Source organism: Triticum dicoccoides, chromosome 6B (assembly GCF_002162155.2).
Source record: "Triticum dicoccoides isolate Atlit2015 ecotype Zavitan chromosome 6B, WEW_v2.0, whole genome shotgun sequence".
Taxonomy (NCBI): Eukaryota; Viridiplantae; Streptophyta; class Magnoliopsida; order Poales; family Poaceae; genus Triticum; species Triticum dicoccoides.
The window spans coordinates 236,694,659-236,722,365 of NC_041391.1; the positions used below are offsets into that span (position 1 = coordinate 236,694,659).

A 27,707-nucleotide genomic window follows, 5' to 3' on the forward strand; every position below is an offset into this window, starting at 1 on the left:
TTTTGTGAGTGGGACTACTGGTTGACTCTAAAACATGCGGCAAAAGCAGATACCATATCCAGTGCTAAGTGCTAACGTGGAAACAAAACGGTCAAATACTATCATGAATGCTGCCAAATCTTTTTTTAAAGGCTTTCATGGCTAGTTTTATTAACATCAAATAATAGTTATCTTCGATGCAAAAAAAAAACACATCAAATAATAGTTACATCGTCTGCTAAAAAGCTAGAGATAAAATCAGAGGAGCGTCTAGCCACACCGCCGGTGGATCAACACAACCCTGATGTGCTAGCACATGAGCTACCAAATTAGACTCTATTGCAATGCTCAATAAAAACCTTCCCAAACTCTTTTCAAACCGTTATGAATATTATCTTGGCCGCTAAGGACCGAATTTGTAAACCGCCCGCATTCATCCGGACGTGATTTTCCATCCAATGCGGTACCCTACAAACTAGAGGGGCTTTGCGGGCGTCTGAACCGTTGTCACGGATGCATCAGATACCCTAGGCCCACCCGAAAACTTCTCCGTGTCAGCGCCCTCTCCCGCGCGAAGCGGTTGCCGCGCATTCATGACGTTAAGCCTCACTCAAAGCGCCAGCGTAGCATTCATGACGACATTTAACAGGCGTGTCGTGCCCGGTCTCCGCGGCTGTTCAATGTCGAAGCAACGAGACTGGTCGGGACGGGACGACTATCTACCGCATTCCAAAGGGGCCGCCTGTTCGTTCGTCTTTCAACATTAAACAAGGCGCACCGGCGAAGAAACCCACTTGGGTGCCCTTATTCAAACACTCATCGCTTGGTCCGACGGGTGCCTGCTATTTATACCTGACCACGTCGGTCACACCACCTGTGCTCGTATTCCTCCTCACTGCACCACCTTCACCATGACAGCGAGCTCTAGCGCATTGTGGGCTAGTCTCACAATAAAGCAAAATCACGAAATAGTCGCCCTTGCGGCCGGCTGGCAGGGCCGCTGTATGCGGCAGATAGAGGCCGGCATGCCGGGGAGCTCGTCTAAGGTCTCCGGTGATGGCCCGACGATTGAGGAGGCCTCTGGCGATGAGCCAGAACACCTACCCGCGCCGGTCCATGCCGACTTCACCATGGAGCAGGCGCAGACGCACTTCAATGCCGTCATGGGGAAGGTGCAGCCGGCGCCGCAACCGGTGTCAGCGTTCTGGCAGGCGCAGGAGGACCAGCGCTACAACCTCAACCTCCTCGCGCATCATCAGCTGGCGGAGCGCCAGATCTATGATGAGTTCACGAGCGAGGAGGCCATGACGGAAGACCCGAACTTCACGAGGAGTAGCAGGCGCTCTATGAGGCACCGCACAGCGCACAACACCCGTGCGTTGCGTCGGCCTCGGATGCCCAAGCACCCGCAACCACATGCGCCGGCAATTGCGTGTCATTCATGCCAACAACTATTCCTCATTGGCGCCGAGTCGACCTAGCTGCTTCGACCACGAAGCCGGCTCGTCCACATTCATCGTCAAACTCACCTCCACTCCGACAAGGAGTAGGGCATGGAATCCATGTCCCATGTTTTACTCTTCCTTGCCAGTGACAGCAGCTTCACTTCCCGTGGCTCACGGCCGTCAGACAGGGACACAAAGGGGAACAATAAGGACTTGGAGGCCGACGGATGCTTGCTCATGGCCGGTGAAGATTTAGACTAGTTAACCTTCGGACGCTTTTGTTTAGTTAAAATATGTAGAAAAAATAAGACGCTTTTGTTTAGTTAAAATATGTTAAAAAAAATAAGTAATGAATTCAGTCTAGTTTAAATGAAAATCGTCTGGTTACATGAATATCATCCAATTTGTTCAAATCAGTTTTGAAATGTCATACGGGTATATGATTAAATGGTCGACTCACGCATCAGTGTCCGCAAACAGTCTGCGCACAAATAAAGTATCGGTTTTGAGAGTCAGCGTTGGTCAATGATGGAACAATCTGATGAATAGTTCCGTTTCAAGGATGAACCTCCCATATTATTATCAAAATAATCATTCCGCACAAAAAGGAAGGAAAATGGTTGCGTGAAATTACATATGCACACGAATCAATCAGGAGGGCCACACGTTTTCAATCCGCGTCAGTTCAAGGCTTGATGCATGCCAGCAATTAGCCGCAGCCCACTAACGTTGACAGCAACAGTTTCGTCAGTAGCACCGCGAGAACGGGCGCGTGCTCCTCACACCAGGTTCGAGCCACCATCGCCGGGTCCTGCTGGTATCGGCACGTCCTCGACGTGCAACGGCTTCTTGTAGAGCTGGAGCAGCAGCGACGAGCAGACGACGCTCACCGACGAGGCCGCCATGCAGGCTCCGGCGAGCCAGGGAGGTAGCCGGATGCCCGTGAAAGGGAACAGGACGCCAGCGGCGATCGGCATGCCCAGGACGTTGTAGCCCAGGGCCCAGACGTAGTTGAGCCGGATCTTGGCGAGGGTCTTCCGCGAGAGGTCGATGGCGGTGATCACGTCCACCAGGCTGCTCTTCATCAGGACGATGTCGGCAGCCTCGATGGCCACGTCCGTGCCCGCGCCGATGGCCATGCCCACGTCCGCTGCGGCCAGGGCCGGCGAGTCGTTTACCCCGTCGCCCACCATCGCCACCGCCAGTCCTTGCGTCTGTGCGGGAATGGAGTAAGCAGGAATGCAGAATGTAATGCCAGGTATATATCCCTGCAGAGAAGGGAAAAGGCTGTACCTGCAAGTCCTTGATTTTCTCGGCTTTTCCAACTGGGTCGATCTCAGCAAATACGGTGCTGATCCCGACTTGCTTTGCTATGGATTTGGCTGTAGCCCAGTTGTCGCCAGTCACCATGATGCTTGTGATGCCCATTGAGCTAAGGTGTGAAATGACACGCCCTGCCTCAGGCTTCAGAGGATCCGACACGGCAAGAGCTCCGCAGATAACCCTATCGATAGCAACAAGCACACAGGTCCTCGCAAGATCCTCCATTTCAGACATGTATTCCTCCACTTCAGAGCTCATCGGAGCTTCAAATTCTTGCATGAGCCTTTTGTTCCCAACCAAAACCAGCTTGCCTTCAACATTCGCGCTGACCCCCGCCCCTGGATGCACCTCAAAATCTTTGGAATCCATCATATGATCACTCGGAGATCCATATTGTTCTCTGAGCTTCTTTGTGTATTCAACAATAGCCTTTGATAGAGGATGCTCACTGTTTGCCTGACAAAGTCACAATTTTTCAAGTTAGAGGAAATTAGAGCCAAACCCCCCAAAAAAGGAGAAAAAACCAACCTCAGCACTGGCAGTTAAATCACACAATTCTAGAAGTGGTATCTTGGAGAAGGTCTTTGTTTGAACAACAGAAGGTTTACCCTTAGTCAGGGTTCCAGTTTTATCAAATATGATAGTTTTAATCTGCAAACAGAGAGATCAAAACGGTAGTCCAGTGTGTGTTAGAATACCACAGTAGAACTTATATGGAGAAGAAAAACATACTCCTTACACTGGAGTCTGTATCGCACGAGCACACACACACACACACATAAGCTAGCACAAAAAGTCTCAAGATTACCTTGTGAGCTTTCTCAAGTGCGTTGCCACCTTTGATAAGAACACCTAGAGAAGCACCTTTTCCAGTAGCAACCATAACAGCAGTTGGGGTAGCTAATCCCAGAGCACACGGGCATGCAACGACTAGGACAGATATTCCAAACTGCAGAGCAAGCTCAAAACTATCCATTGCCTTTGGAATCCACTGCTGAGGGTAGAGGTGAAGTTGCCCGGGTATGAACCAGCCAAGCCATGTAAGAAATGCAGCCACCACAACCTTAAAGCGTGAAGAAACAATCAATATGAGACAGGTTTTCTCTCAAGAGATGACCTGACAGCAAGATAATACTGAAACATTTGCACGTATCAAGCAGGGTATGATTTCCCACAATGAACCTATTGTTTACTGCTGGAAAACTAATCGGCACGGAAAAGAACAGAGTTAAACTAGCTAGTTTACCAAATCAAATGAATAAATTTGATCTTGACAAGTTCACTACCGGAGTATACAGTAGAACCCGGGTAGCCGGTAGCACATACGCCGAGTCTGGGCTGACTACTCATACTGACCATGTACATAACGTTTGCATAACTTTGATACCAACAAACTACTACTGTAACCAATTATGAACCACATGAGTAGGCAGGCAGTTTCTGACCATGCTCTGATTATGCAAAAGACGATGCAGAGCAACATAGCAGGAGAAAAAAAAACAGATAACTTACAGTTGGAACAAAAAACCGTGAAATCTTGTCTGCCAACCGCTGTACTGGAGCTCTTGCAAGTTGAGCAGCTTCAACTAGCTGGACTATCTGTGATAGAGCCGTCTCTGACCCAACATGGGTGGCCTTAACAATTATGAAACCGTTATCGTTTACAGTACCACCAATAACCTTTAAAAAGGATAATTGAAGCATCAGGGCAGTACATGATAAATAACACCAGATAAGGCAATCAGAATCCAAAAATACCAACCTTGTCTCCTGGTTTCTTTGCAATGGGCCTTGCTTCCCCAGTTATCATACTTTCATTAACATGGCTTTGGCCTTTGATGACAACACCATCAACTGGGACCTTTTCACCAGGGACAATCTTAATGAAATCGTTTCTTTGAAGTAACTGGGTGCTGATCTCCACTTCTGAAATGACACTTCCATCCTTTTCCAGTGTGAGAAGTACAGCTGTTTCTGGTGCAAGTTCTGTCAGCTTTGACAAAGCATCTGATGTCTTCCCCTTTGCCACCACCTCAAGGTATTTTCCCAGCAATATAAAAGATACCAACATCGAACTAGTTTCAAAAAGATCTTGTCCTTCAAACGTGTCTGATGTTAGTGCCTTGACAATAATGTACACAGAATAGAAGTACGCAGCATTTGTTCCCAAAGCAACCAGCACATCCATGTTAGAGTACCCTCGCTTCAGTGCATGGTAAGCTCCAACGTAAAATCTGACAAGTATCAATACAAAGTGAAATACGTAAGACACATGCTGTAGCATAAGATTGCAGTGAAGAAATTGTAAAGCAGCATCGTTTGACAACTTTTGCAGTACTTCTATCATTCCCAAACAGCATGATACCTTTATATAATTGCATTTTTGAAACAAAAGAGCTTAACATTTTTTCAGAGAGAAGGAATCAACATCAAGATGTTGCCAGGTTGAGACTGTACCTCCAACCAATAATGAACTGAACTGGAGAACATAGCAACCACCGCAGTAGCATACCTACCGTCATGTTGTTGTAGATTTTATAAAACAGCCAATCTCCAGAAGGAGGGAGCATGGGCAGAACCATCGCGAACAGGAACACAGGAACTGAAAAGAGGCAACTCCAAAGAAATTGGTTCCTGTAACTCATAATTTCATGGTGGCGTTCTACTTCTCTTTGCTTTGGTGGTGAGTACAAGCTGGCATTAAAGCATTTAGGGGGCTCTGCAGCATCCTGAATGCGCTGAATAAGTAATCGTGGACCAGTGACATCAGGGTCATATGCAACTGTAACTGTTTGACCTGATGTGTCCCATTCAACATTATTCACTCCCTCTACAGTTTCCAGTACCGATTGAATGAGTTTGGTGTCTTCTGGAGAACTCACACCCTCAAGTTTTAGATGCATTTTGTTCACATCGTCCCCATAACTAATGAGATCAGCTCCAAATCCAGCATCCTCAATAGCCTCGATTAGTAAATCACGGCTGGTAATATTTGGATCAAAGTGCACCTTGGCTTCCTCTAGGGCAAGCCCCACTGCAGCTTTTTTAACTCCAGGTACCATCAGAAGTGCCCGTTCAATAGATTCAGAACAGCTTGTACAGGCCATTCCTTTTATCCGGAGCCTGCATACGGCAATTTCTTGTTCTTGGAGTTCATCGACCTCAAAGTTGATATCCTCAATAGCTTCTTTTATGGTTCTTGCCTGTGAGAACAATAATCTTAACTGAGAAAATATAGCAAATTATACCTAAGGTGCAACATTTTCGTCATGACTTTGTGGAGAATGCATCAATGCAGACTCGAGTTTACTGAACTGAAAGTGCATGCTCATAAATATAAATCTACTACAATTGCTAGTAAAAAAAATCACTGTATTAAGAAAGAAAGGTCATATTGTTCCTTGGCAGTTCATTTATGCTCAAAATTGTCTAAGAATATTAAATCGAGGTATACCCATCGTGGAGATGATATAGTTCCTCGGCAATTCATTTATAAGCTAAACGATCTGACAATTTCTTGACTGTCCAATGATTGGGCAGTCGCCGTCAAGAGATTGGCCCACACCAACAAAAGGTAGCTAAAATAGTTGGTAGTACATAGGTGTGGGCCTTAAAACTGAATATCAAGGGAAAGATGAGATAGAGTTGACCTGGCAGCTAAATCAGAATTTGTAGGACAAAATTCATCTCCTGAAAGCAAACATTTCCCGTTTACACTAAATACATGTGCAAATATGCCCCTAGTTCATGTAGCAAAACTGATAACTTGGATTAACAACAGGACACAAGAAGCTACTATGTACTTCGCATCCCTCTTTTTACCCCATTTATGTCAACCATGCAAATATTTCCATAGTAAGTAGTAACTACCTCCACATTGAAAAATGAAAAAAATAGCGATGAGAACAAGAGCATCAGAAGGAAATCTTACATCGGTCTCCTCGGGGCTGTACTGAACAACAGCCTGGCCCTGAAGGGTTGAGACCTGGATGCTCTCGACTCCCTTCAATCCCGCCACCACCGTCTCTATCGAGACGGCACAGGAACCGCACGACATGCCCCGGACATTGAACATGACCTTCCTCGTAGTCCTCTCCTTGCGCGGGGACACCCTGGCGGAGGCAGGAGAAGCGCCATCGGCCGCGTGGAGAAGCGGCTCCTTGAGATGGCTCTCTCCATTCCGCTCCATTTCCTGTTGCAGAATTGGTCAGAACAAGATCATAGCAGTAGCAGAGCATCAAGAACTTACGTCCATGTCACTCATCGAAACCTATTAAAGGAGTGCAGCTACTGTTCTTCTATATATGTAACGGAGTGGCGGCAGCAATATGCATCAGAAATACAGCCTACGGTTTGGACAGATCATGAAGACGGTAGAATCAAGGTGGCTAGCAATGCCCAGGGCTGCTGCTTTCCCCCAATCTTCAGTCAAATAACGGCGTGTTAAATTGCGAGATATTGTTTTTGCTCGACGAATTTTTTTACCCGTAAATCATGCAGCAGATTTTGCTCCGCACCGGAACCAAACCAAACCAAACGAACTCCCGTGTTGAAGTCTCAGAAACAACCACCACTGACGCGCGCGCAAACAGCTCGAAGCACCAAATTTAACAGGGAAACTGAAAATAAAAAATACTGGGGCGGCAACTCAACAGAACCGCGTACCAGAGAACGAAAAAAAAAAACACGAGACAAACAGCCAAAAAGCTCAGCGGTGGCGGCGGCGGCGGCGGCGGCAGTGGCGGTGGTTACCTCTGTATCCGGCGACGGAAGGGGCTGCAAAGGAGAGGCTGCGGCGGGCTCTAGGGTTCGTCCGCACGCGCGCGCGGCTGTGGAGGGGTTAGGGGACGGGAGGGGAGGGGCGGGGAGGGTCTAGAAGACGCGGGGGCGCGGGAGGAGGCGGCGTGAAGCAGGCCGCCCGCGGCAAGAGGAGGAGGACTGGAGGAGGCGGCGACGAGGGCGAGGTGGCCGGGCACTCTGCCCGCCTATAGCCCTTTGTTTGTTTTGTTTTAGTAGTAGTAGTAGTATAATTTTGATTTGACGACTCGTTCGGATTTGCTGGAATTTGGATGGGAACGCGGTGGCCTTTGCGGCTGTCTCTTGTTTTTGTTTTTGTTTTGATAGCGTTTGAGTTTTGAGTTTGATTTGGTTTTGGATTCCCTGGGTCGGGTCGTTGGTGCCCGTCGCTCTCGCCGCTCCTTTTCTATCCTCCTCCGTGCTTTGCGCTTCTTGCCCGCCGGTCTTCCAGTTTCTCACATATGCCCCTCTGAAACATCTCCACCTTTTCAACACTCGGTTTGGGCCCGGCCTGTAGACAGAAATCACGGCATTTCCGAGTACTACGAGCCAATCAGCCGGCCCAAACATCCGTTGACTTTTATGGGTATGAATTGGACATCCAGCCACATTTATTCTTCTTGGCCTTTGTTTACAGGAAAGGAGTCGGTCAAAACTCGTCTATAAAACCGAAGCAGAATTGACATTCCGTTCAAATAAACCACATTTATTTCTCAAACGCCTTTGAATACAAATTGCACGGTGTATTCCACGCATTACTGGCGGCACGTACTATGCCTCGTTGTATTAAATGTTTTTGACAGGGCATCCATCGGAAGAACCTTTCCGAGGTGACCTACTCGCTGACGAGCGGACAACAACAAACGGATTTGTCAAGATAACCGTGTGTTGGATTTGAAAGTAAGCATATCGGTGGTAAACTTTTAGTTCATCTCTTCATTGACAAAATCAATATAGTATGACAAAGGGTTTTGACAGTTTCTTTGGATGGCACAATATTTATATTTATTATTGGGTAAATAAAATAAATCATTTATTGTTGTGAGCTAGGTACTGTACTCCCTCCTTCCCAAAATATAAGGCGCGATTGACTTCTTACGGCCTTTGATGCACGACTTTGACCACTAATATATATCAAAGTATGTGGATGGAACATGTATAAATGGCATCATCGTATTTGTCTTGCAAAATAATTTTATTTCATACGTATGTATACTAATTTTATAGATATACAATACATGAAAATTATATTCAAAGTTATGTAACGAAGACTAGAAAAGTCAAACCGCGCCATATATTTTGGAAAAAAGGGAGTATTAGTTAACTCACATGGCACCTTCACCTCTCTCTTTTCTCTTTCGAAAAGGAATTGTTAACCCCAAAAATAATCATATCTTCATGCGCGTTGCCTCTTATCCTATTTTTGGTTCATTCCCAAAAGGTTCTTAAATATTCAAAGAATAGGTTGTGGGGTTGAATATATGCATGCGATGGTTGAAATTTTGACCATTTACAGAATATAAGAAGTTGGATTACTTTTCTTGCATGTGTTGGATATATTAGCACTTTTCCAACTAATCTAATCCGCGAGTATACAGTAAACATGACAAATACGGTATGCATCTCATACCGATACCTAAGCATGTGAGCACGTACAATACATAGAACGGAAACATCTATGAACAACATATATACGGTCAGCACATGTACGAGCAAATAGGGGATGAACGAGTCATACCCTCTGGTTGGCCAAGCCAATGCGGCGGCAGCGGCGACAGCCTCTTCTTGGCGACTTCGTCGTCAGCCGTGGGGTCGATGCAAGGGAAGTAGTGGAAGCAGAGGCGAACGGATCGGGAGCAATTGCGTCGAGACGCTCCCCAAAAACCTTATTGTCGTTCTCCCGGGCAGGATCTCGAACGACAGGGTTCCTGAGGCACCTGCTCTCCTGATGCGAAGCATCCTTCCATCATCCCCATGGACTCTATACCAACACATCAAGCATCACGTGGACCAATGACAAGAGCTCGAGCACGCGCAATTGAAACCGAGGTGAACTCGCTCTTACTTGAGTTAGATATGGACATGAACGGAACTTGGATGCTACCTCACCAAAATGCTTTATGTGTCATTAGGTACGAAGACCAACGCCACCAAGCGGCTGAGGAACACCATCAAGGAGGAGGAGAAGTACCCCAAGTCCACAAGGAGGAAGAAGACGTCCAAAAGGAGCAAGTCTGCACCTTCCAGCCGACCCCGTGCACACGGGCCACCCAGGAGGCTACTGGACATGAGACGCGCACCCCCATGCACACTGGCCCGGGCCGGTGTAGCACCCCATGCGCACGGGTGTGTACCGTGCACACGGGACCCCCATGCGCCCGGGCCCTGATACATCTCCAGCGTATCTATAGTTTTTGATTGTTCCATGTTGTTATATTATCATTCTTGGATATTTTACAATCATTTTATAGCAACTTTATATTATTTTTTGAGACTAACCTATTGACAGAGTGCCCAGTGCCAGTTGCTGTTTTTTGCTTGTTTTTACTTCGCAGAATATCAGTACCAAACGAAGTCCAAATGCCATGAAACTTTTTGGAGATTTTTGACCAGAAGACAACTTGGGAGCCAAAGAATCACCTGGGGGGAGGCCCATAGGGCCCATAATACACCAGGGTGCGCCAGAGGCCCCCGACATGCCCTGATGTATCATGGGGCCCATGGAGGTCCTCTCCACCGCCTCTCAGCTCTATAAATCCCTCGAAATTCCATAAACCCTGGGGGAGCAGGCGAAACACAATTCCAGCCGCCGCAAGTTCCAGAACAACGCGATCCAATCTAACACCATCACGGAGCGGTTCATCATCCTCATTGGTGCCTCTCCGATGATGCGTGAGTAGTTCGCTGTAGACCTATGGGTCTGTAGGTAGCAGCTAGATGGCTTCTTCTCTCTTTTTGATTCTCAATACAATGGTCTCTTGGAGATCTATTTGATGTAATGACTTTTTGCGGTATGTTTGTTGGGATCCGATGAAGTTTGAGTTTATGATCAGATCTCTATCCATGAATATTATTTGAGTCTTCTTTCATCTCTTATATGCATGATTATTTATAGCCAACTAGATCGATTTTTCTTGCCATGGGAAGAGGTGCTTTGTGATGGGTTCGATCTTACGGTGTCCTCACCCATTGACAGAAGGGGTAGCGAGGTACGTATGTATCATTCCCATTAAGGATAACAATATGGGGTATATTCCTACATAAATAGATCTTGCCTACATCATGTCATCGTTCTTATTGCATTACTCCATTTCTCCATGAACTTAATACACTAGATGTATGCTGGATAGCGGTCGATGTGTGGAGTAATAGTAGTAGATGCAGAATCGTTTTGGTCTACTAATCTTGGACGTGATGCCTATATAATGATCATTGTCTTGGATATCGTCATAATTATTTCATCTTCTATCGATTGCCCAACGGTAATTTGTCTACCCACCGTATGCTATTTTCTCGAGAGAAGCCACTAATGAAAACTACGGCCCTGAGTCTATCTTTTATCAAATTACTTTCCGATCTATTTTTATCATTTTGTTTTCAGATCAATTATTCCAAAAACCCAAAAATACCTTGCTACACTTTTTATTTGCATATTTTATTTTGTGTTTTCATCAGATCTATTCATCCAAACTTATACAATTTAATCTGTCTTTTTACCGAGGAGGGATTGCCAACCCCTCTTACGTGTTGGGTTGCGAGGTTTTGTTCTTTGTGTGAGGTACCGTTTACATAGTATTGTTTGGTTCTCCTACTGGATTGATAACCTTGGTTTCACAACTGAGGGAAATACTTGTTGTTGAAGGAAATATGCCCTAGAGGCAATAATAAAGTTATTATATATTTCCCTATATCATGATAAATGTTTATTATTCATGCTAGAATTGTATTAACCGGAAACTTAGTACATGTGTAAATATATAGACAAACATAATGTCACTAGTATGCCTCTACTTGACTAGCTCGTTGAATCAAAGATGGTTGTGTTTCCTAATCATAGACATGAGTTGTCATTTGATTAATGGGATCACATCATTAGAGAATAATGTGATTGACTTGACCCATTCCGTTAGCTTAGCACTTGATCGTTTAGTTTGTTGCTATTGCTTTCTTCATGACTTATACATGTTCTTATGACTATGAGATTATGCAACTCCCGAATACCGGAGGAACACTTTGTGTGCTACCAAACGTCACAACATAACTGGATGATTATAAAGGTGCTCTACGGGTGTCTCCGATGGTACTTGTTGAGTTGGCATAGATCAAGATTAGGATTTGTCACTCCGATTGTCGGAGAGGTATCTCTGGGCCCTCTCGGTAATGCACATCACTATAAGCCTTGCAAGCAATGTGACTAATGAGTTAGTTGCAGGATGGTGCATTATGGAACGAGTAAAGAGACTTGCCGGTAATGATATTGAGCTAGGTATTAAGATACCGACGATCGAATCTCGGGCAAGTAACATACCGATGACAAAGGGAACAACGTATGTTGTTATGCGGTTTGACCGATAAAGATATCCGTAGAATATGTAGGAGCCAATATGAGCATCCAGGTTCCGCTATTGGTTATTGACCGGAGACGTGTCTCGTCATGTATAAATAGTTCTCGAACCCGTAGGGTCCGCATGCATAACGTTTGGTGACGATCCGTATTATGAGTTTATGTGTTTTGATGTACCGAAGGTAGTTCAGAGTCCCGGATGAGATCGGGGACATGACGAGGAGTCTCGAAATGGTCGAGACGTAATGTCAGGACCGGATTTTCGGGATATTAATTTCCCAGAAAATGGCCCTTTTGCTCACCAGCCCCAGGATTACTGTTAGCTGGCGAGACACCAACTTGATACAGAAACTCCAAGCAAGGTACATAATATGTAGTACAAGACCATTCTGGCCTATGAGTACAACAATTGATTTCTAGTGGCTGATGGCGAAAGCGGTTTGGGGTTCATCTGCGTCTATGGGACTCCATCTCCCACAGGAATAGCTGACCTGGATAACTCCTATCTTCGCGAGGCTGCTATCATCATAGCGTAGGTTCCGGGGTTGTCATCGCAACGCTCCTCTCCATGCAAGAAATCTGGCCAAGACAATAGCCAGGGACAAGCCAGTGAGTACTTTTGAATGTACTCGCAAACATTATGAACACGGGTATAATATAACAAACGATAATCATGCTCTGAAATATTCTATGATCACAACGTCAGTCATAAAATAAAATCCCTGATGCATGCAAGCAGGTTATTTATATACAACATGAATATGCAATAACAGAGTAGTAATAAGATGCACCGATCGAGTGTCTGAAGCGACGCCTCGAAAGGATAGTAAATAACGAGCATGTCTCAGTCGGGCGTCTGAGCGACACCACATAAAGGGCTTATAAATAATAACAAGCATGCCACAGTCGGGCGTCTCAGCGACACCACATAAAGGGCTTATAAGTGAGACGAGTAACGAACATGCCACAGTCGGGCGTCTGTGCGACACCACATAAAGGGCTTATAAGAAAACAATCACAGTGAATATCCAGGAGGTAGGACCGTCCCAGGGATACTCAATAATTCAAATAATATAAAGGGTTAGTCCATAATAATAATAATTATAATCATCATAAGTCACAAGTCATGATCCATGTTCTGGTTTAGCAGTTTCTCCTCGGAAGACCGACACTAAGATCGGCACTTGACCCATCCCAGACTGTAGTCCTTAACCATGGACACGGCTATTCGAATAGATATAATCTCTGCAGAGGGTGTACTCTTTACCCACGAGTAACGGATTCCTTTAGTCCATCGGGACTAATTCCGTCTACGGTCTTTTACTTGAAAACACACCTCACCCGCACACACCAGCTTAACTTACCGGTGTCTGGAATCACCCACGACACCTATCAAGCAAAACTCTAAGTGGGGAGGCTACAACCTCGATTAGCATGGGATCAAATTTATACCGCGCGCTACTAAAGGGTGCCCCTCTCGGTCCCAACCGGAAACACCCATGCCCCCGGACCAGGTGGCATGCCTACCGATTGCAGTCGATATCTTCCACCATGGCCTCTCTGTACGGTGTGTGCTAGAAAGGGGTTCACAACTTACTGAACCGTACCCTACCTGCTACAGGGACAAGTGGTAGTACGAAACAAGTATGGGGGTTACTGGAACAAGACTCGATCTATGGTCGACTCAGGAGGTTTAAGTATTCCCTACATGATTAGCATAACAAATATATTTCATCCAACAGACAGAATCACCACTCATCACACCCCCTCATGCCATACCGGACACACTCGTCTCGACGAGGAACTAGGGACAAGCTCGGGTCTACCCAAGACAGAGACTTTCCCGGCTTCCTTCCGGTAGGCACGAAAGGCGTACGAGGATGATCACTATCACAAGCATATCCATTTTCAGCAGCAAAGACTCTTCTTTATGCACTCATGCGTATGATTGAATCATCACATAAAATATCGATAGCTCCATGTCAAAGTAGTGTGGTAACCGTATCAAACAACAATTGAAAATTTTATGCCAGGGTTCAGAATGCTTGCCTTCAAGAGTATGCAAGTGGGGGTGCATTTTGAAAGTTGCCTTCTCTTCAAAATCCTATTTTTGAAAATATTCAAATTAATCCATAGTTTCAAAATAGTAGAAAAAAGTTGTCTAATTTTTTTTTCAAATAAATATGTAAATAAACTAGACAAAATTTGAGGGAGGTAGGAAAAAGAATCAACTCATTTGGAGTTATATTCAAAAAGTTATAGTCAGTCAAAGTTTAGTCAACTTTTTGTTTTTAAATAAAACAGAAAAAGAAGAAAAAGAAAAAAGAACGTTTCGAATAAACGAACACATAGGAGACGTACTCTGGGATTACGCCTCCACTTACGCCAGCGTGGACCGGCGCTGGTTCACTAACAGTGGGTCCAGGGGCCCACTGGTCAGGTTTGACCAGTCGCCCCCGCCTCCCTCCTCCTCTGTCTGAGCAGAGGCGGGACTCCGGCGATCGACGCCGGCGAACGGCGGCTCCTCGCGGGCTTCGGAGGGCTGATATGTCTTCAATGTATCTATAATTTTTGATTGCTCCATGCTACTTTATCTACTGTTTTGGACTATATTGGGCTTTATTTTCCACTTTTATATTATTTTTGGGACTAACCTATTAACTGGAGGCCCAGCCCAGAATTATTGTTTTTTTTGCCTATTTCAGTGTTTCGAAGAAACGGAATATCAAACGGAGTCCAAACGGAATGAAACCTTCGGGAACGTGATTTTCTCACCGAACGTGATCCAGGAGACTTGGACCCTACTCCAAGAAGTGCCAGAGGCGGTCACGAGGGTGAAGGGCGCGCCCCCCTACCTCGTGGGCCCCCTGTTGGTCCACCGACGTACTCCTTCCTCCTATATATACCTACGTATCCCCGAACGATCAGAACAAGGAGCCAAAAACCTAATTCCACCGCCGCAACCTTCTGTATCCACGAGATCCCATCTTGGGGCCTGTTCCGGAGCTCTGTCGGAGGGGGGCATCCACCACGGAGGGCTTCTACATCAACACCATAGCCCCTCCGATGAAGTGTGAGTAGTTTACTTCAGACCTTCGGGTCCATAGCTAGTAGCTAGATGGCTTCTTCTCTCTTTTTGGATCTCAATACAATGTTCTCCCCCTCTCTCGTGGAGATCTATTCGATGTAATCTTCTTTTTGCGGTGTGTTTGTTGAGACCGATGAATTGTGGGTTTATGATCCAACTTATCTATGGAAAATATTTGAATCCTCTCTGAATTCTTTTATGTATGATTGAGTTATCTTTGCAAGTCTCTTTGAATTATCCTTTTTGGTTTGGCCAACTAGATTGGTAGTTCTTGCAATGGGAGAAGTGCTTAGCTTTGGGTTCAATCTTGCGGTGTCCTTTCCTAGTGACAGCAGGGGCAGCAAGGCACGTATTGTATTGTTGCCATCAAGGATAACAAGATGGGGTTTTTATCATATTGCATGAATTTATCGCTCTACATCATGTCATCTTGCTTAAGGCGTTACTCTTTTTTTAACTTAATACTCTAGATGCATGCTGGATAGCGGTCAATGAGTGGAGTAATAGTAGTAGATGCAGAATCGTTTCGATCTACTTGTCTCGGACGTGATGCCTATATACATGATCATTACCTAGATATACTCATAATTATGCTCAATTCTGTCAATTGCTCAACAGTAATTTGTTCACCCACCGTAGAATATTTATGCTCTTGAGAGAAGCCACTAGTGAAACCTATGGCCCCCGGGTCTATTCTCATCATATCAATCCCTATCGCTTTATTACTTGCTTTGCTTTTTTACTTTGCCTTTTACTTTTCACTTTGCATCTATCTATCAAAAATACCAAAAATATTATTTATTATCTCTATCAGATCTCACTCTCGTAAGTGATCGTGAAGGGATTGACAACCCCTAATCGCGTTGGTTGCGAGTAGCTATCGTTTTGTGTAGGTACGAGGGACTTGTGCGTGGTCTCCTACTGGATTGATACCTTGGTTCTCAAAAACTGAGGGAAATACTTACGCTACTTTGCTGCATCATCCTCTCCTCTTCGGGGAAATCCAACGCAGTGCTCAAGAGGTAGCAAGAAGAATTTCTGGCGCGTTGCCGGGGAGGCTCACGCAAGCAAGTCAACTATACCAAGTACCCATCGCAATCCCTATCTCTCGCATTACATTATTTGCCATTTGCCTCTCGTTTTCCTCTCCCCCACTTCACCCTTGCCGTTTTATTCACCCTCTCTTTCCCAATCTCCTCCTCTCTTTCCCGTTTTCCTTTTTCCCGTTGCCTTTCTGTTTGCTCGTGTGTTAGTTTGCTTGCTTGTCGTTATGACTAGTCTCATATCTTCTCCGTTATCTCCCGAGAATGAAGTTGTAAATTTTAAGCAAAGGGAGGGAGAAAATTTAAAAGATGCTTGGTATAGAATTTGCAATGCTCAAAATAGATCTACCAGGAAGCAATCTACTTCAGTTCTTCTTCGTAATTTTTACGTAGGTGCTAATCCTTGGTATAGATATATCCTTGATATCATTACCGGAGGGAATTTCTTGGGTAGCCATACTTTTGATTCTTATAATGCTTTAATAGATATATTTGGCTCACCACCCCTTTTGATTAATGGAACTACGTTAACTTTGGAGCATGTTATGCAAAGGCTTGAAACTATTGAGAATAAAGTTGCTACCATTGAATCAATTGAAAATCTTGATAAAAAGATCCAAAATCAAATTACCCAATATAGATCTAAGGTAGGAATGACTTTGAAAAATATTAAAGAAAAAGAATCCATAGTTAATGAGAAAATAAATCTAGATTCCACATTAATCGATAAACTTGAGGGTGTCATTACCAACTTGGGAACCGTTTTTTCTTCTGTTCAAAGCACTCCAAGTTCTTCTACTAAAAAAACTAAGCTTATTTATGTTCCTAAGAATAAGGGAGAATCATCTAGTAAGGAAACTGCGGATCTTAAATCTATAAGTGTTCATCCCAATCTTTTTGCCATCATTAAGGAACCATTTGTTATAAATGAATTTTTTGATCTTTTGCCTGAAAATTTGATAATTACTGGAGAGAAAGAAAATTCTAAAAGGGGTAGATACCTCATCAAAGAATTGCCTACCAAAGATGGCAATACCTAGATCTATCCTTGCTTTTATGCCTAGCTAGGGGCGTTAAACGATAACGCTTGTTGGGAGGCAACCCAATTTTTTTGTGTTTTTTTATTTTTGCTTCTCTTTAGGAATAAATAATCCATCTAGACTCTGTTTGGATGTGGTTTTATCTTTTAATTAGTGTTTGTGCCAAGTAGAACCTATAGGATAACCTACGATGATAGTTGATTTGATTCTGCTGAAAAACAGAAACTTTGCGCGCACGAATATAATTTTGTTAAATCATAGGAAGGTGCTTTTGCGTTGATTCTTTTTTATGCTGTTCAATAAACAAATTGCCCAGGACTTCCTATTTTGGTAGAATTTTTAGAGTTCCAGATGTTTGCGTTAGTTACAGATTGCTACAGACTGTTCTGTTTTTGACAGATTCTGTTTTACGGGTGTTGTTTGCTTATTTTGATGAATCTATGGCTAGTAAAATAGTTTATAATCCATATATAAGTTGGAATACAGTTGGTTTAACACCAATATAAATAAAGAATGAGTTCATTACAGTACCTTAAGTAGTTCTTTGTTTTCTTTCTCTAACGGAGCTCACAAGATTTCTGTTGAGTTTTGTGTTGTGAAGTTTTCAAGTTTTGGGTGAATTCTTTTGATGGATTATGGAACAAGGAGTGGCAAGAGCCTAAGATTAGGGATGCCCATGGCACCCCCAAGATAATCCTAGGACACCAAAAAGTCAAAGCTTGGGGATGCCTTGGAAGGCATCCCCTCTTTCGTCCACTTCCATCGGTAATTTACTTGGAGCTATATTTTTATTCACCACATGATATGTGTTTTGCTTGGAGCGTCTTGTATTATTTGCGTCTTTGCTTGTTAGTTTACCACAATCATACTTGCTGTACACACCTTTTGAGAGAGCCATACATGAATTTGAATTTGTTAGAATACTCTATGTGCTTCACTTATATCTTTTGAGCTTGATAGTTTTGCTCATAGCGCTTCACTTATATCTTTTGAGCTTGATAGTTTTGCTCATAGTGCTTCACTTATATCTTTTGAGCATGATAATTTTTGCTCTGGTGCTTCACTTATATCTTTTAGAGCATGGTAGTGGATTTGTTTTAAAGAAACTATTGATCTCTCATGCTTCACTTAGATTATTTTGAGAGTCGTTAATAGCATGGTAATTCGCTTAATGTTAATATACTTGGTGTTCAAGATATGTGAAACTTTCTTTTGAGTGCGTTGAATACTAAGATAAGTTTGATTCTTGATAATTGTTTTGAGATATGAAGATGGTGATATTAGAGTCATGCTAGTTAAGTAGTTGTGAATTCAAAGAATACTTGTGTTGAAGTTTGTGATTCCCGTAGCATGCACGTATGGTGAACCGTTATGTGATGAACTCGGAGCATGATTTATTTATTGATTGTCTTCCTTATGAGTGGCGGTCGGGACGAGCGATGGTCTTTTCCTACCAATCTATCCCCCTAGGAGCATGCACGTAATACTTTGCTTTGATAACTTCTAGATTTTTGCAACAAGTATATGAGTTCTTTATGACTAATGTTGAGTCCATGGATTATACACACTTTTTCCCATCCTTCCACCTTTGCTAGCCTCTCTAATACCACGCACTTTTCGCCGGTAGCATACACCCACCATATACCTTCCTCAAAACAGCCACCATACCTACCTATCATGACATTTCCATAGCCATTCCGAGATATGTTGCCATGCAACTTTCCACCGTTCCGTTTATTATGACACGCTCCATCATTGTCATATTGCTAGCATGATAATGTAGTTGACATCGTATTTGTGGCAAGGCCACTGTTCATAATTCTTACATACATGTCACTCATGATTCATTGCATATCCCGGTACACCGCCGGAGGCATTCATATAGAATCGTACTTTGTTCTAAGTATCGAGTTGTAATTGTTGAGTTGTAATAAAAATAAAAGTGTGATGATCATCATTATTAGAGCATTGTCCCAAGTGAGGAAAGGATGATGGAGACTATGATTCCCCCATAAGTCGGGATGAGACTCCGGACAAAAAAAAGAGGCCAATTAAAAGAGAAAGGCCCAAACAAAAAAAATGAGAGAAAAAGAGAGAAGGGACAATGCTACTATCCTTATACCACACTTGTGCTTCAAAGTAGCACCAAGATCTTCATGATAGAGAGTCTCTCATTTTGTCACTTTCATATACTAGTGGGAATTTTTCATTATAGAACTTGGCTTGTATATTCCAATGATGGGCTTCCTCAAAATGCCCTAGGTCTTCGTGAGCAAGCAAGTTGGATGCACACCCACTTAGTTTCTTTTGTAGAGCTTTCATATACTTATAGCTCTAGTGCATCCGTTGCATGGCAATCCCTACTCACTCACATTGATATCTATTGATGGGCATCTCCATAGCCCTTTGATACGCCTAGTTGATGTGAGACTATCTTCCCTCCTTTTTGTCTTCTCCACAACCACCATTCTATTCCACATAGTGCTATATCCATGGCTCACGCTCATGTATTGCGTGAAGATTGAAAAAGTTTTGAGAATGTCATAAGTATGAAACAATTGCTTGGCTTGTCATCGGGGTTGTGCATGATTTAAATATTTTATGTGGGGAAGATGGAGCATAGCCAGACTATATGATTTTGCAGGGATAACTTTCTTTGGCCATGTTATTTTGAGAAGACATGATTGCTTTGATTAGTATGCTTGAAGTATCATTATTTTTATGTCAATATGAACTTTTGTCTGGAATCTTTCGGATCTGAATATTCATATCACAATTAAGAAGATTTACATTGAATTATGCCAAAGTATCACTCCGCATCAAAAATTCTTTTTTTATCATTTACCTACTCGAGGACGAGCAGGAATTAAGCTTGGGGATGCCTGATAAGTCTCCAACATATCTATAATTTTTGATTGCTCCATGCTACTTTATCTACTGTTTGGACTATATTGGGCTTTATTTTCCACTTTTATATTATTTTTGGGACTAACCTATTAACCGGAGGACCAGCCCAGAATTGCTGTTTTTTTGCCTATTTCAGTGTTTCGAAGAAACGGAATATCAAACGGAGTCCAAACGGAATTAAACCTTCGGGAACGTGATTTTCTCACCGAACGTGATCCAGGAGACTTGGAACCTACTCCAAGAAGTGCCAGAGGCGGTCACGAGGGTGGAGGGCGCGCCCCCTACCTCGTGGCCCCCCTGTTGGTCCATCGACGTACTCCTTCCTCCTATATATACCTACGTATCCCCGAACGATCAGAACAAGGAGCCAAAAACCTAATTCCACCACCGCAACCTTCTGTATCCACGAGATCCCATCTTGGGGCCTGTTCCGGAGCTCCGCCGGAGGGGGCATCCACCATGGAGGGCTTCTACATTAACACCATAGCCCCTCCGATGAAGTGTGAGTAGTTTACTTCAGACCTTCGGGTCCATAGCTAGTAGCTAGATGGCTTCTTCTCTCTTTTTGGATCTCAATACAATGTTCTCCCCCTCTCTCGTGGAGATCTATTCGATGTAATCTTCTTTTTGCGGTGTGTTTGTTGAGACCGATGAATTGTGGGTTTATGATCCAACTTATCTATGGAAAATATTTGAATCTTCTCTGAATTATTTTATGTATGATTGAGTTATCTTTGCAAGTTTCTTCGAATTATCCTTTTTGGTTTGGCCAACTAGATTGGTAGTTCTTGCAATGGGAGAAGTGCTTAGCTTTGGGTTCAATCTTGCGGTGTCCTTTCCCAGTGACAGCAGGGGCAGCAAGGTGTTGGAAATATGCCCTAGAGTCAATAATAAAATGGTTATTATTATATTTCCTCGTTCATGATAATTGTCTTTTATTCATGCTATAATTGTGATATCCGGAAATCGTAATACATGTGTGAATACATAGACCAGAACATGTCCCTAGTGAACCTCTAGTTGACTAGCTCGTTTATCAATAGATGGTCACGGTTTCCTGACCATGGACATTGGATGTCATTGATAACGGGATCACATCATTGGGAGAATGATGTGATGGACAAGACCCAATCCTAAGCATAGCACAAGATTGTGTAGTTCGTTTGCTAGAGCTTTTTCAATGTCAAGTATCATTTCCTTAGACCATGAGATCGTGTAACTCCCGGATGCCGTAGGAGTGCTTTGGGTGTACCAAACGTCACAACGTAACTGGGTGACTATAAAGGTATACTATAGGTATCTCCGAAAGTGTCTGTTGGGTTGACACGGATCGAGACTGGGATTTGTCACTCTGGATGACGGAGAGGTATCTCTGGGCCCACTCGGTAATGCATCATCATAATGAGCTCAAAGTGACTAAGTGGTTGGTCACGGGATCATGCATTACGGTACGAGTAAAGTGACTTGCCGGTAATGAGATTGAACGAGGTATTGGGATACCGACGATCGAATCTCGGGCAAGTAACGTACCGATTGACAAAGGGAATTGTATACGGGATTACTCGAATCCTCGACATCGTGGTTCATTCGATGAGATCATCGTGGAACATGTGGGAGCCAACATGGGTATCTAGATCCCGCTGTTGGTTATTGGCTAGAGAGTCGTCTCGGTCATGTCTGCATGTCTCCCGAACCCGTAGGGTCTACACACTTAAGGTTCGGTGACGCTAGGGTTGTAGAGATACTAGTAGGCGGTAACCCGAAGTTGTTCGGAGTCCCGAATTAGATCCCGGACATCACGAGGAGTTCTGGAATGGTCCCGAGGTGAAGAATTATATATAGGAAGTCCAGTTTCGGCCATCGGGAAAGTTTCGGGGGTCACCGGTATTGTACCGAGACCACCGGAAGGGTCCCGGGGGTCCACCGGGTGGGGCCACCTATCCTGGAGGGCCCCATGGGCTGAAGTGAGAGGGGAACCAGCCCCTGGTGGGCTGGTGCGCCCCCCTTGGGCCCCCCTGCGCCTAGGGTTGGAAACCCTAGGGGTGGGGGCGCCCCACTTGGCTTGGGGGGCAAGCCACCCCCCTTGGCCGCCGCCCCCCCTTGAGATCCAATCTCTAGGGGGCCGGCCACCCCTAGGGCCCCTATATAAAGAGGGGGGGAGGGAGGGCAGCCGCACCTCTGCTCCTGGCGCCTCCCTCTCCCTCTGCAACACCTCTCCCTCTCGTAGAGCTTGGCGAAGCCCTGCCGAGATCGCCGCTACTTCCACCACCACGCCGTCGTGTTGCTGGATCTCCATCAACCTCTCCCTCCCCCTTGCTGGATCAAGAAGGAGGAGATGTCTTCCCCAACCGTACATGTGTTGAACGCGGAGGTGCCGTCCGTTCGGCACTAGGATCTTCGGTGACTTCGATCACGACGAGTACGACTCCCTCAACCCCGTTCTCTTGAACGCTTCCGCGCGTGATCTACAAGGGTATGTAGATGCACTCCTCTCTCTCGTTGCTAGATGACTCCATAGATTGATCTTGGTGAAGCATAGAATTTTTTTATTTTCTGCAACATTCCCCAATAGTGGCATCATGAGCTAGGTCTATGCGTAGTTTCTATGCACGAGTAGAACACAAACTTGTTGTGGGCGTAGATGTTGTCAATTTTCTTGCCACTACTAGTCTTATCTTGCTTTGGCGGCATCGTGGGATGAAGTGGCCCGGACCGACCTTACACGTACGCTTACGTGAGACAGGTTCCACCGACTGACATGCACTAGTTGCATAAGGTGGCTAGCGGGTGTCTGTCTCTCCCACTTTAGTTGGAGCGGATTCGATGAAAAGGGTCCTTATGAAGGGTAAATAGAAATTGGCATATCACGTTATGGTTTTACATAGGTAAGAAACGTTCTTGCTAGAAACCTATAGAAGCCACGTAAAAAACTTGTAACAACAATTAGAGGACGTCTAACTTGTTTTTGCAGCATATGCCTTGTGATATGATATGGCCAAAAGGATGTGATGAATGAAATATATGTGATGTATGAGATTGATCATGTTCTTGTAATAGGAATCACGACTTGCATGTTGATGAGTATGACAACCGGCAGGAGCCATAGGAGTTGTCTTTATTTTTTGTATGACCTGTGTGTCATTGAATAACGCCATGTAAATTACTTTACTTTATTGCTAAACACGTTAGCCTTAGAAGTAGAAGTAATCATTGGCGTGACAACTTCATGAAGACACGATGATGGAGATCATGGTGTCATGCCGGTGACGAAGATGATCATGGCGCCCCGAAGATGGAGATCAAAGGAGCAATATGATATTGGCATATCATGTCACTATTTGATTGCATGTGATGTTTATCATGTTTTGCTTCTTATTTGCTTAGTACGACGGTAGTAAATAAGATGATCCCTTATAATAATTTCAAGAAAGTGTTCCCCCTAACTGTGCGCCGTTGCGGAAGTTCGTTGTTTCGAAGCACCACGTGATGATCGGGTGTGATAGATTCTAACGTTCACATACAACGGGTGTAAGACAGATTTACACATGCAAAACACTTAGGTTGACTTGACGAGCCTAGCATGTACCGACATGGCCTCGGAACACAAGAGACCAAAAGGTCGAACATGAGTCGTATGGAAGATACGATCAACATGGAGATGTTCACCGATGATGACTAGTCCGTCTCACGTGATGATCGGACACGGGCTAGTTGAATCGGATCATGTATCACTTAGATGACTAGAGGGATGTCTAATCTAAGTGGGAGTTCATTAAATAATTTGATTAGATGAACTTAATTATCATGAACTTAGTCTAAAAACCTTTGCAAAATGTCTTGTAGATCAAATGGGCAACGCTCATGTCAACCTCAACTTCAACGCATTCCTAGAGAAAACCAAGCTGAAAGATGATGGCAGCAACTATTCGGACTGGGTCTGGAACCTGAGGATCATCCTCATAGCTGCCAAGAAAGCATATGTCCTAGAAGGACCGCTAGGTGAAGCACCCATCCCAGAGAACCAAGACGTTATGAACGCTTGGCAGTCACGTGCTGATGATTACTCCCTTGTTCAGTGTGGCATGCTTTACAGCTTAGAACCGGGGCTCCAAAAGCGTTTTAAGCAACACGGAGCATATGAGATGTTCGAAGAGCTGAAAATGGTTTTCCAAGCTCATGCCCGGGTCGAGAGATATGAAGTCTCCAACAAGTTCTACAGTTGTAAGATGGAGGAAAATAGTTCTGTCAGTGAGCACATACTCAAAATGTCTGGGTTGCACAACCGCTTGTCCCAGCTGGAGATTAACCTCCCGGATGAGGCGGTCATTGACAGAATCCTTCAGTCGCTCCCATCTAGATACAAGAGCTTTGTGATGAACTACAATATGCAGGGGATGGTGAAAACTATTCCTGAAGTATTTTCAATGCTGAAATCAGCAGAGGTGGAGATCAAAAAGGAGCATCAAGTGTTGATGGTCAATAAAACCACTAGTTTCAAGAAAGGCAAGGGTAAGAAGAACTTCAAGAAGGACGGCAAGGGAGTTGCCGCGCCCGGTAAGCCAGCTGCCGGGAAGAAGCCAAAGAATGGACCCAAACCTGAGACTGAGTGCTTTTATTGCAAGGGAAAGGGACACTAGAAGCGGAACTGCCCCAAATACTTAGCGGACAAGAAGGCCGGCAACACCAAAGGTATATGTGATATACATGTAATTGATGTGTACCTTACCAGTACTCGTAGTAGCTCCTGGGTATTTGATACCGGTGCGGTTGCTCACATTTGTAACTCAAAGCAGGAGCTGCGGAATAAGCGGAGACTGGCGAAGGACGAGGTGACGATGCTCGTCGGGAATGGTTCCAAGGTCTATGTGATCGCCATCGGCACGCTACCTCTACATTTACCTACGGGATTAGTTTTAAACCTCAATAATTGTTATTTAGTGCCAGCTTTGAGCATGAACATTGTATCTGGATCTCATTTAATGAGAGATGGCTACTCATTTAAATCCGAGAATAATGGTTGTTCTATTTATATGAGAGATATGTTTTATGGTCATGCCCCGCTGGTCAATAGTTTATTCTTAATGAATCTCGAACGTGATGTTACACATATTCATAGTGTGAATACCAAAAGATGTAAAGTTGATAATGATAGTCCCACATACTTGTGGCATTGCCGCCTTGGTCACATTGGTGTCAAGCGCATGAAGAAGCTCCATGGTGATGGACTTTTAGAGTCTCTCGATTATGAATCATTTGACACATGCGAACCATGCCTCATGGGCAAAATGACCAAGACTCCGTTCTCTGGAACAATGGAGCGAGCAACCAACTTGTTGGAAATCATACATACTGATGTGTGCGGTCCAATGAGCATTGAGGCTCGCGGAAGATATCGTTGTGTTCTCACTCTCACTGACGACTTGAGTAGATATGGGTATGTCTACTTGATGAAACACAAGTCTGAGACCTTTGAAAAGTTCAAGGAATTTCAGAATGAGGTAGAGAATCGATGTGACCGAAAGATAAAGTTCTTACGATCAGATCGTGGGGGAGAATATTTAAGTCACGAATTTGGTACGCACTTAAGGAAATGTGGAATTGTTTCACAACTCACGCCGCTTGGAACACCTCAGCGTAACGGTGTGTCCGAACGTCGTAATCGCACTCTATTGGATATGGTGCGATCAATGATGTCACTCACCGATTTACCGCTATCATTTTGGGGATACGCTCTAGAGACAACTACATTCACTTTAAATAGGGCACCGTCTAAATCCGTTGAGACGACACCATATGAATTATGGTTTGGGAAGAAACCTAAGCTGTCGTTTCTAAAAGTTTGGGGATGCGATGCTTATGTCAAGAAACTTCAACCTGAAAAGCTCGAACCCAAGTCGGAAAAATGCGTCTTCATAGGATACCCTAAGGAAACCATTGGGTATACCTTCTACCTCAGATCCGAAGGCAAGATCTTTGTTGCCAAGAATGGGTCCTTTCTAGAGAAAGAGTTTCTCTCGAAAGAAGTAAGTGGGAGGAAAGTGGAACTTGATGAAGTACTACCTCTTGAAAGTAGCGCAGCTCAGGAAGATGTTCCTGTGGTGCCTGCACTGACTAGAGAGGAAACTAATGATGATGATCAAGGTACTTCGGATCAAGTTACTACTAAACTTCATAGGTCCACGAGGACACGTTCCACACCAGAGTGGTATGGCAACCCTGTCCTGGAAATCATGTTGTTAGACAACGGTGAACCTTCAAACTATGAAGAAGCAATGGCGGGCCCAGATTCCAACAAATGGCTTGAAGTCATGCAATCCGAGATAGGATCCATGTATGAAAACAAAGTATGGACTTTGACAGACTTGCCCGATGATCGACGAGCGATAGAAAACAAATGGATCTTTAAGAAGAAGACAGACGCGGATGGTAATGTTACCATCTATAAAGCTCGACTTGTCGCTAAGGGTTATCGACAAGTTCAAGGGGTTGACTATGATGAGACTTTCTCTCCCGTAGCGAAGCTGAAGTCCGTCCGAATCATGTTAGCAATTTCCGCATACTATGATTATGAGATATGGCAAATGGACGTCAAAACGGCATTCCTTAACGGCCATCTTAAGGAAGAACTGTATATGATGCAGCCGGAAGGTTTTGTCGATCCTAAGAATTCTAACAAGGTATGCAAGCTCCAGCGCTCCATCTATGGGCTGGTGCAAGCATCTCGGAGTTGGAACATTCGCTTTAATGAAATCATCAAAGCGTTTGGGTTTATGCAGACTTATGGAGAAGCCTGCGTTTACAAGAAAGTGAGTGGGAGCTCTGTAGCATTTCTCATATTATATGTGGATGACATACTTTTGATGGGAAATGATATAGAACTTTTGGACAACATTAAGGCCTACTTGAATAAGTGTTTTTCAATGAAGGACCTTGGAGAAGCTGCTTACATATTAGGCATCAAGATCTATAGAGATAGATCGAGACGCCTCATAGGTCTTTCACAAAGCACATACCTTGATAAGATATTGAAGAAGTTCAATATGGATCAGTCCAAGTAGGGGTTCTTGCCTGTGTTGCAAGGTGTGAAATTGAGCTCGGCTCAATGTCCGACCACGGCAGAAGATAGAGAAAAGATGAGTGTCGTTCCCTATGCCTCAGCCATAGGGTCTATCATGTATGCCATGCTGTGTACCAGACCTGATGTAAACCTTGCCGTGAGTTTGGTAGGAAGGTACCAAAGTAATCCTGACATGGAACACTGGACAACGGTCAAGAATATCCTGAAGTACCTGAAAAGGACTAAGGATATGTTTCTCGTATATGGAGGTCACGAAGAGCTCGTCATAAAGGGTTACGTCGATGCTAGCTTCGACACAGATCTAGATGACTCTAAGTCACAAACCGGATACGTGTATATTTTGAATGATGGGGCAGTAAGCTAGTGCAGTTGCAAGCAAAGCGTCGTGGCGGGATCTACGTGTGAAGCAGAGTACATGGCAGCCTCGGAGGCAGCGCATGAAG

At 44.3% G+C, this 27,707-nt stretch overlaps 1 protein-coding gene across 1 annotated transcript; it reads right to left on the reverse strand.

Annotated features, from left to right (window-relative positions):
* Positions 1–1,970: 1,970 nt before the first annotated feature.
* LOC119322150 (copper-transporting ATPase HMA4-like) lies at positions 1,971–7,725 on the reverse strand. The gene is made up of 9 exons (XM_037595644.1): positions 7,500–7,725; positions 6,679–6,939; positions 5,205–5,950; positions 4,510–4,981; positions 4,260–4,427; positions 3,556–3,810; positions 3,276–3,398; positions 2,718–3,203; positions 1,971–2,638 (listed from the first exon to the last, which is right to left on the reverse strand). The coding sequence occupies exons 2-9, from the start codon at positions 6,934–6,936 to the stop codon at positions 2,204–2,206; spliced, it is 2,943 nt and encodes a 980-aa protein (XP_037451541.1). The 5' UTR covers positions 6,937–6,939; positions 7,500–7,725; the 3' UTR covers positions 1,971–2,203.
* Between the last annotated feature and the right edge of the window lie 19,982 nt (positions 7,726–27,707).

What these genes read in the sequence shown, in the direction of transcription:
- LOC119322150 (XM_037595644.1), bottom strand. Translation starts at nt 6,936, where the DNA reads ATGGAGCGGAATGGAGAGAGCCATCTCAAGGAGCCGCTTCTCCACGCG. An exon ending in CAGTTCATTATTGGTTGGAG is followed by an intron (nt 4,982 to 5,204) that starts GTACAGTCTCAA and finishes GATACTTGTCAG; the next exon opens with ATTTTACGTTGGAGCTTACC. An exon ending in CACGGTTTTTTGTTCCAACT is followed by an intron (nt 3,811 to 4,259) that starts GTAAGTTATCTG and finishes TCACGCTTTAAG; the next exon opens with GTTGTGGTGGCTGCATTTCT.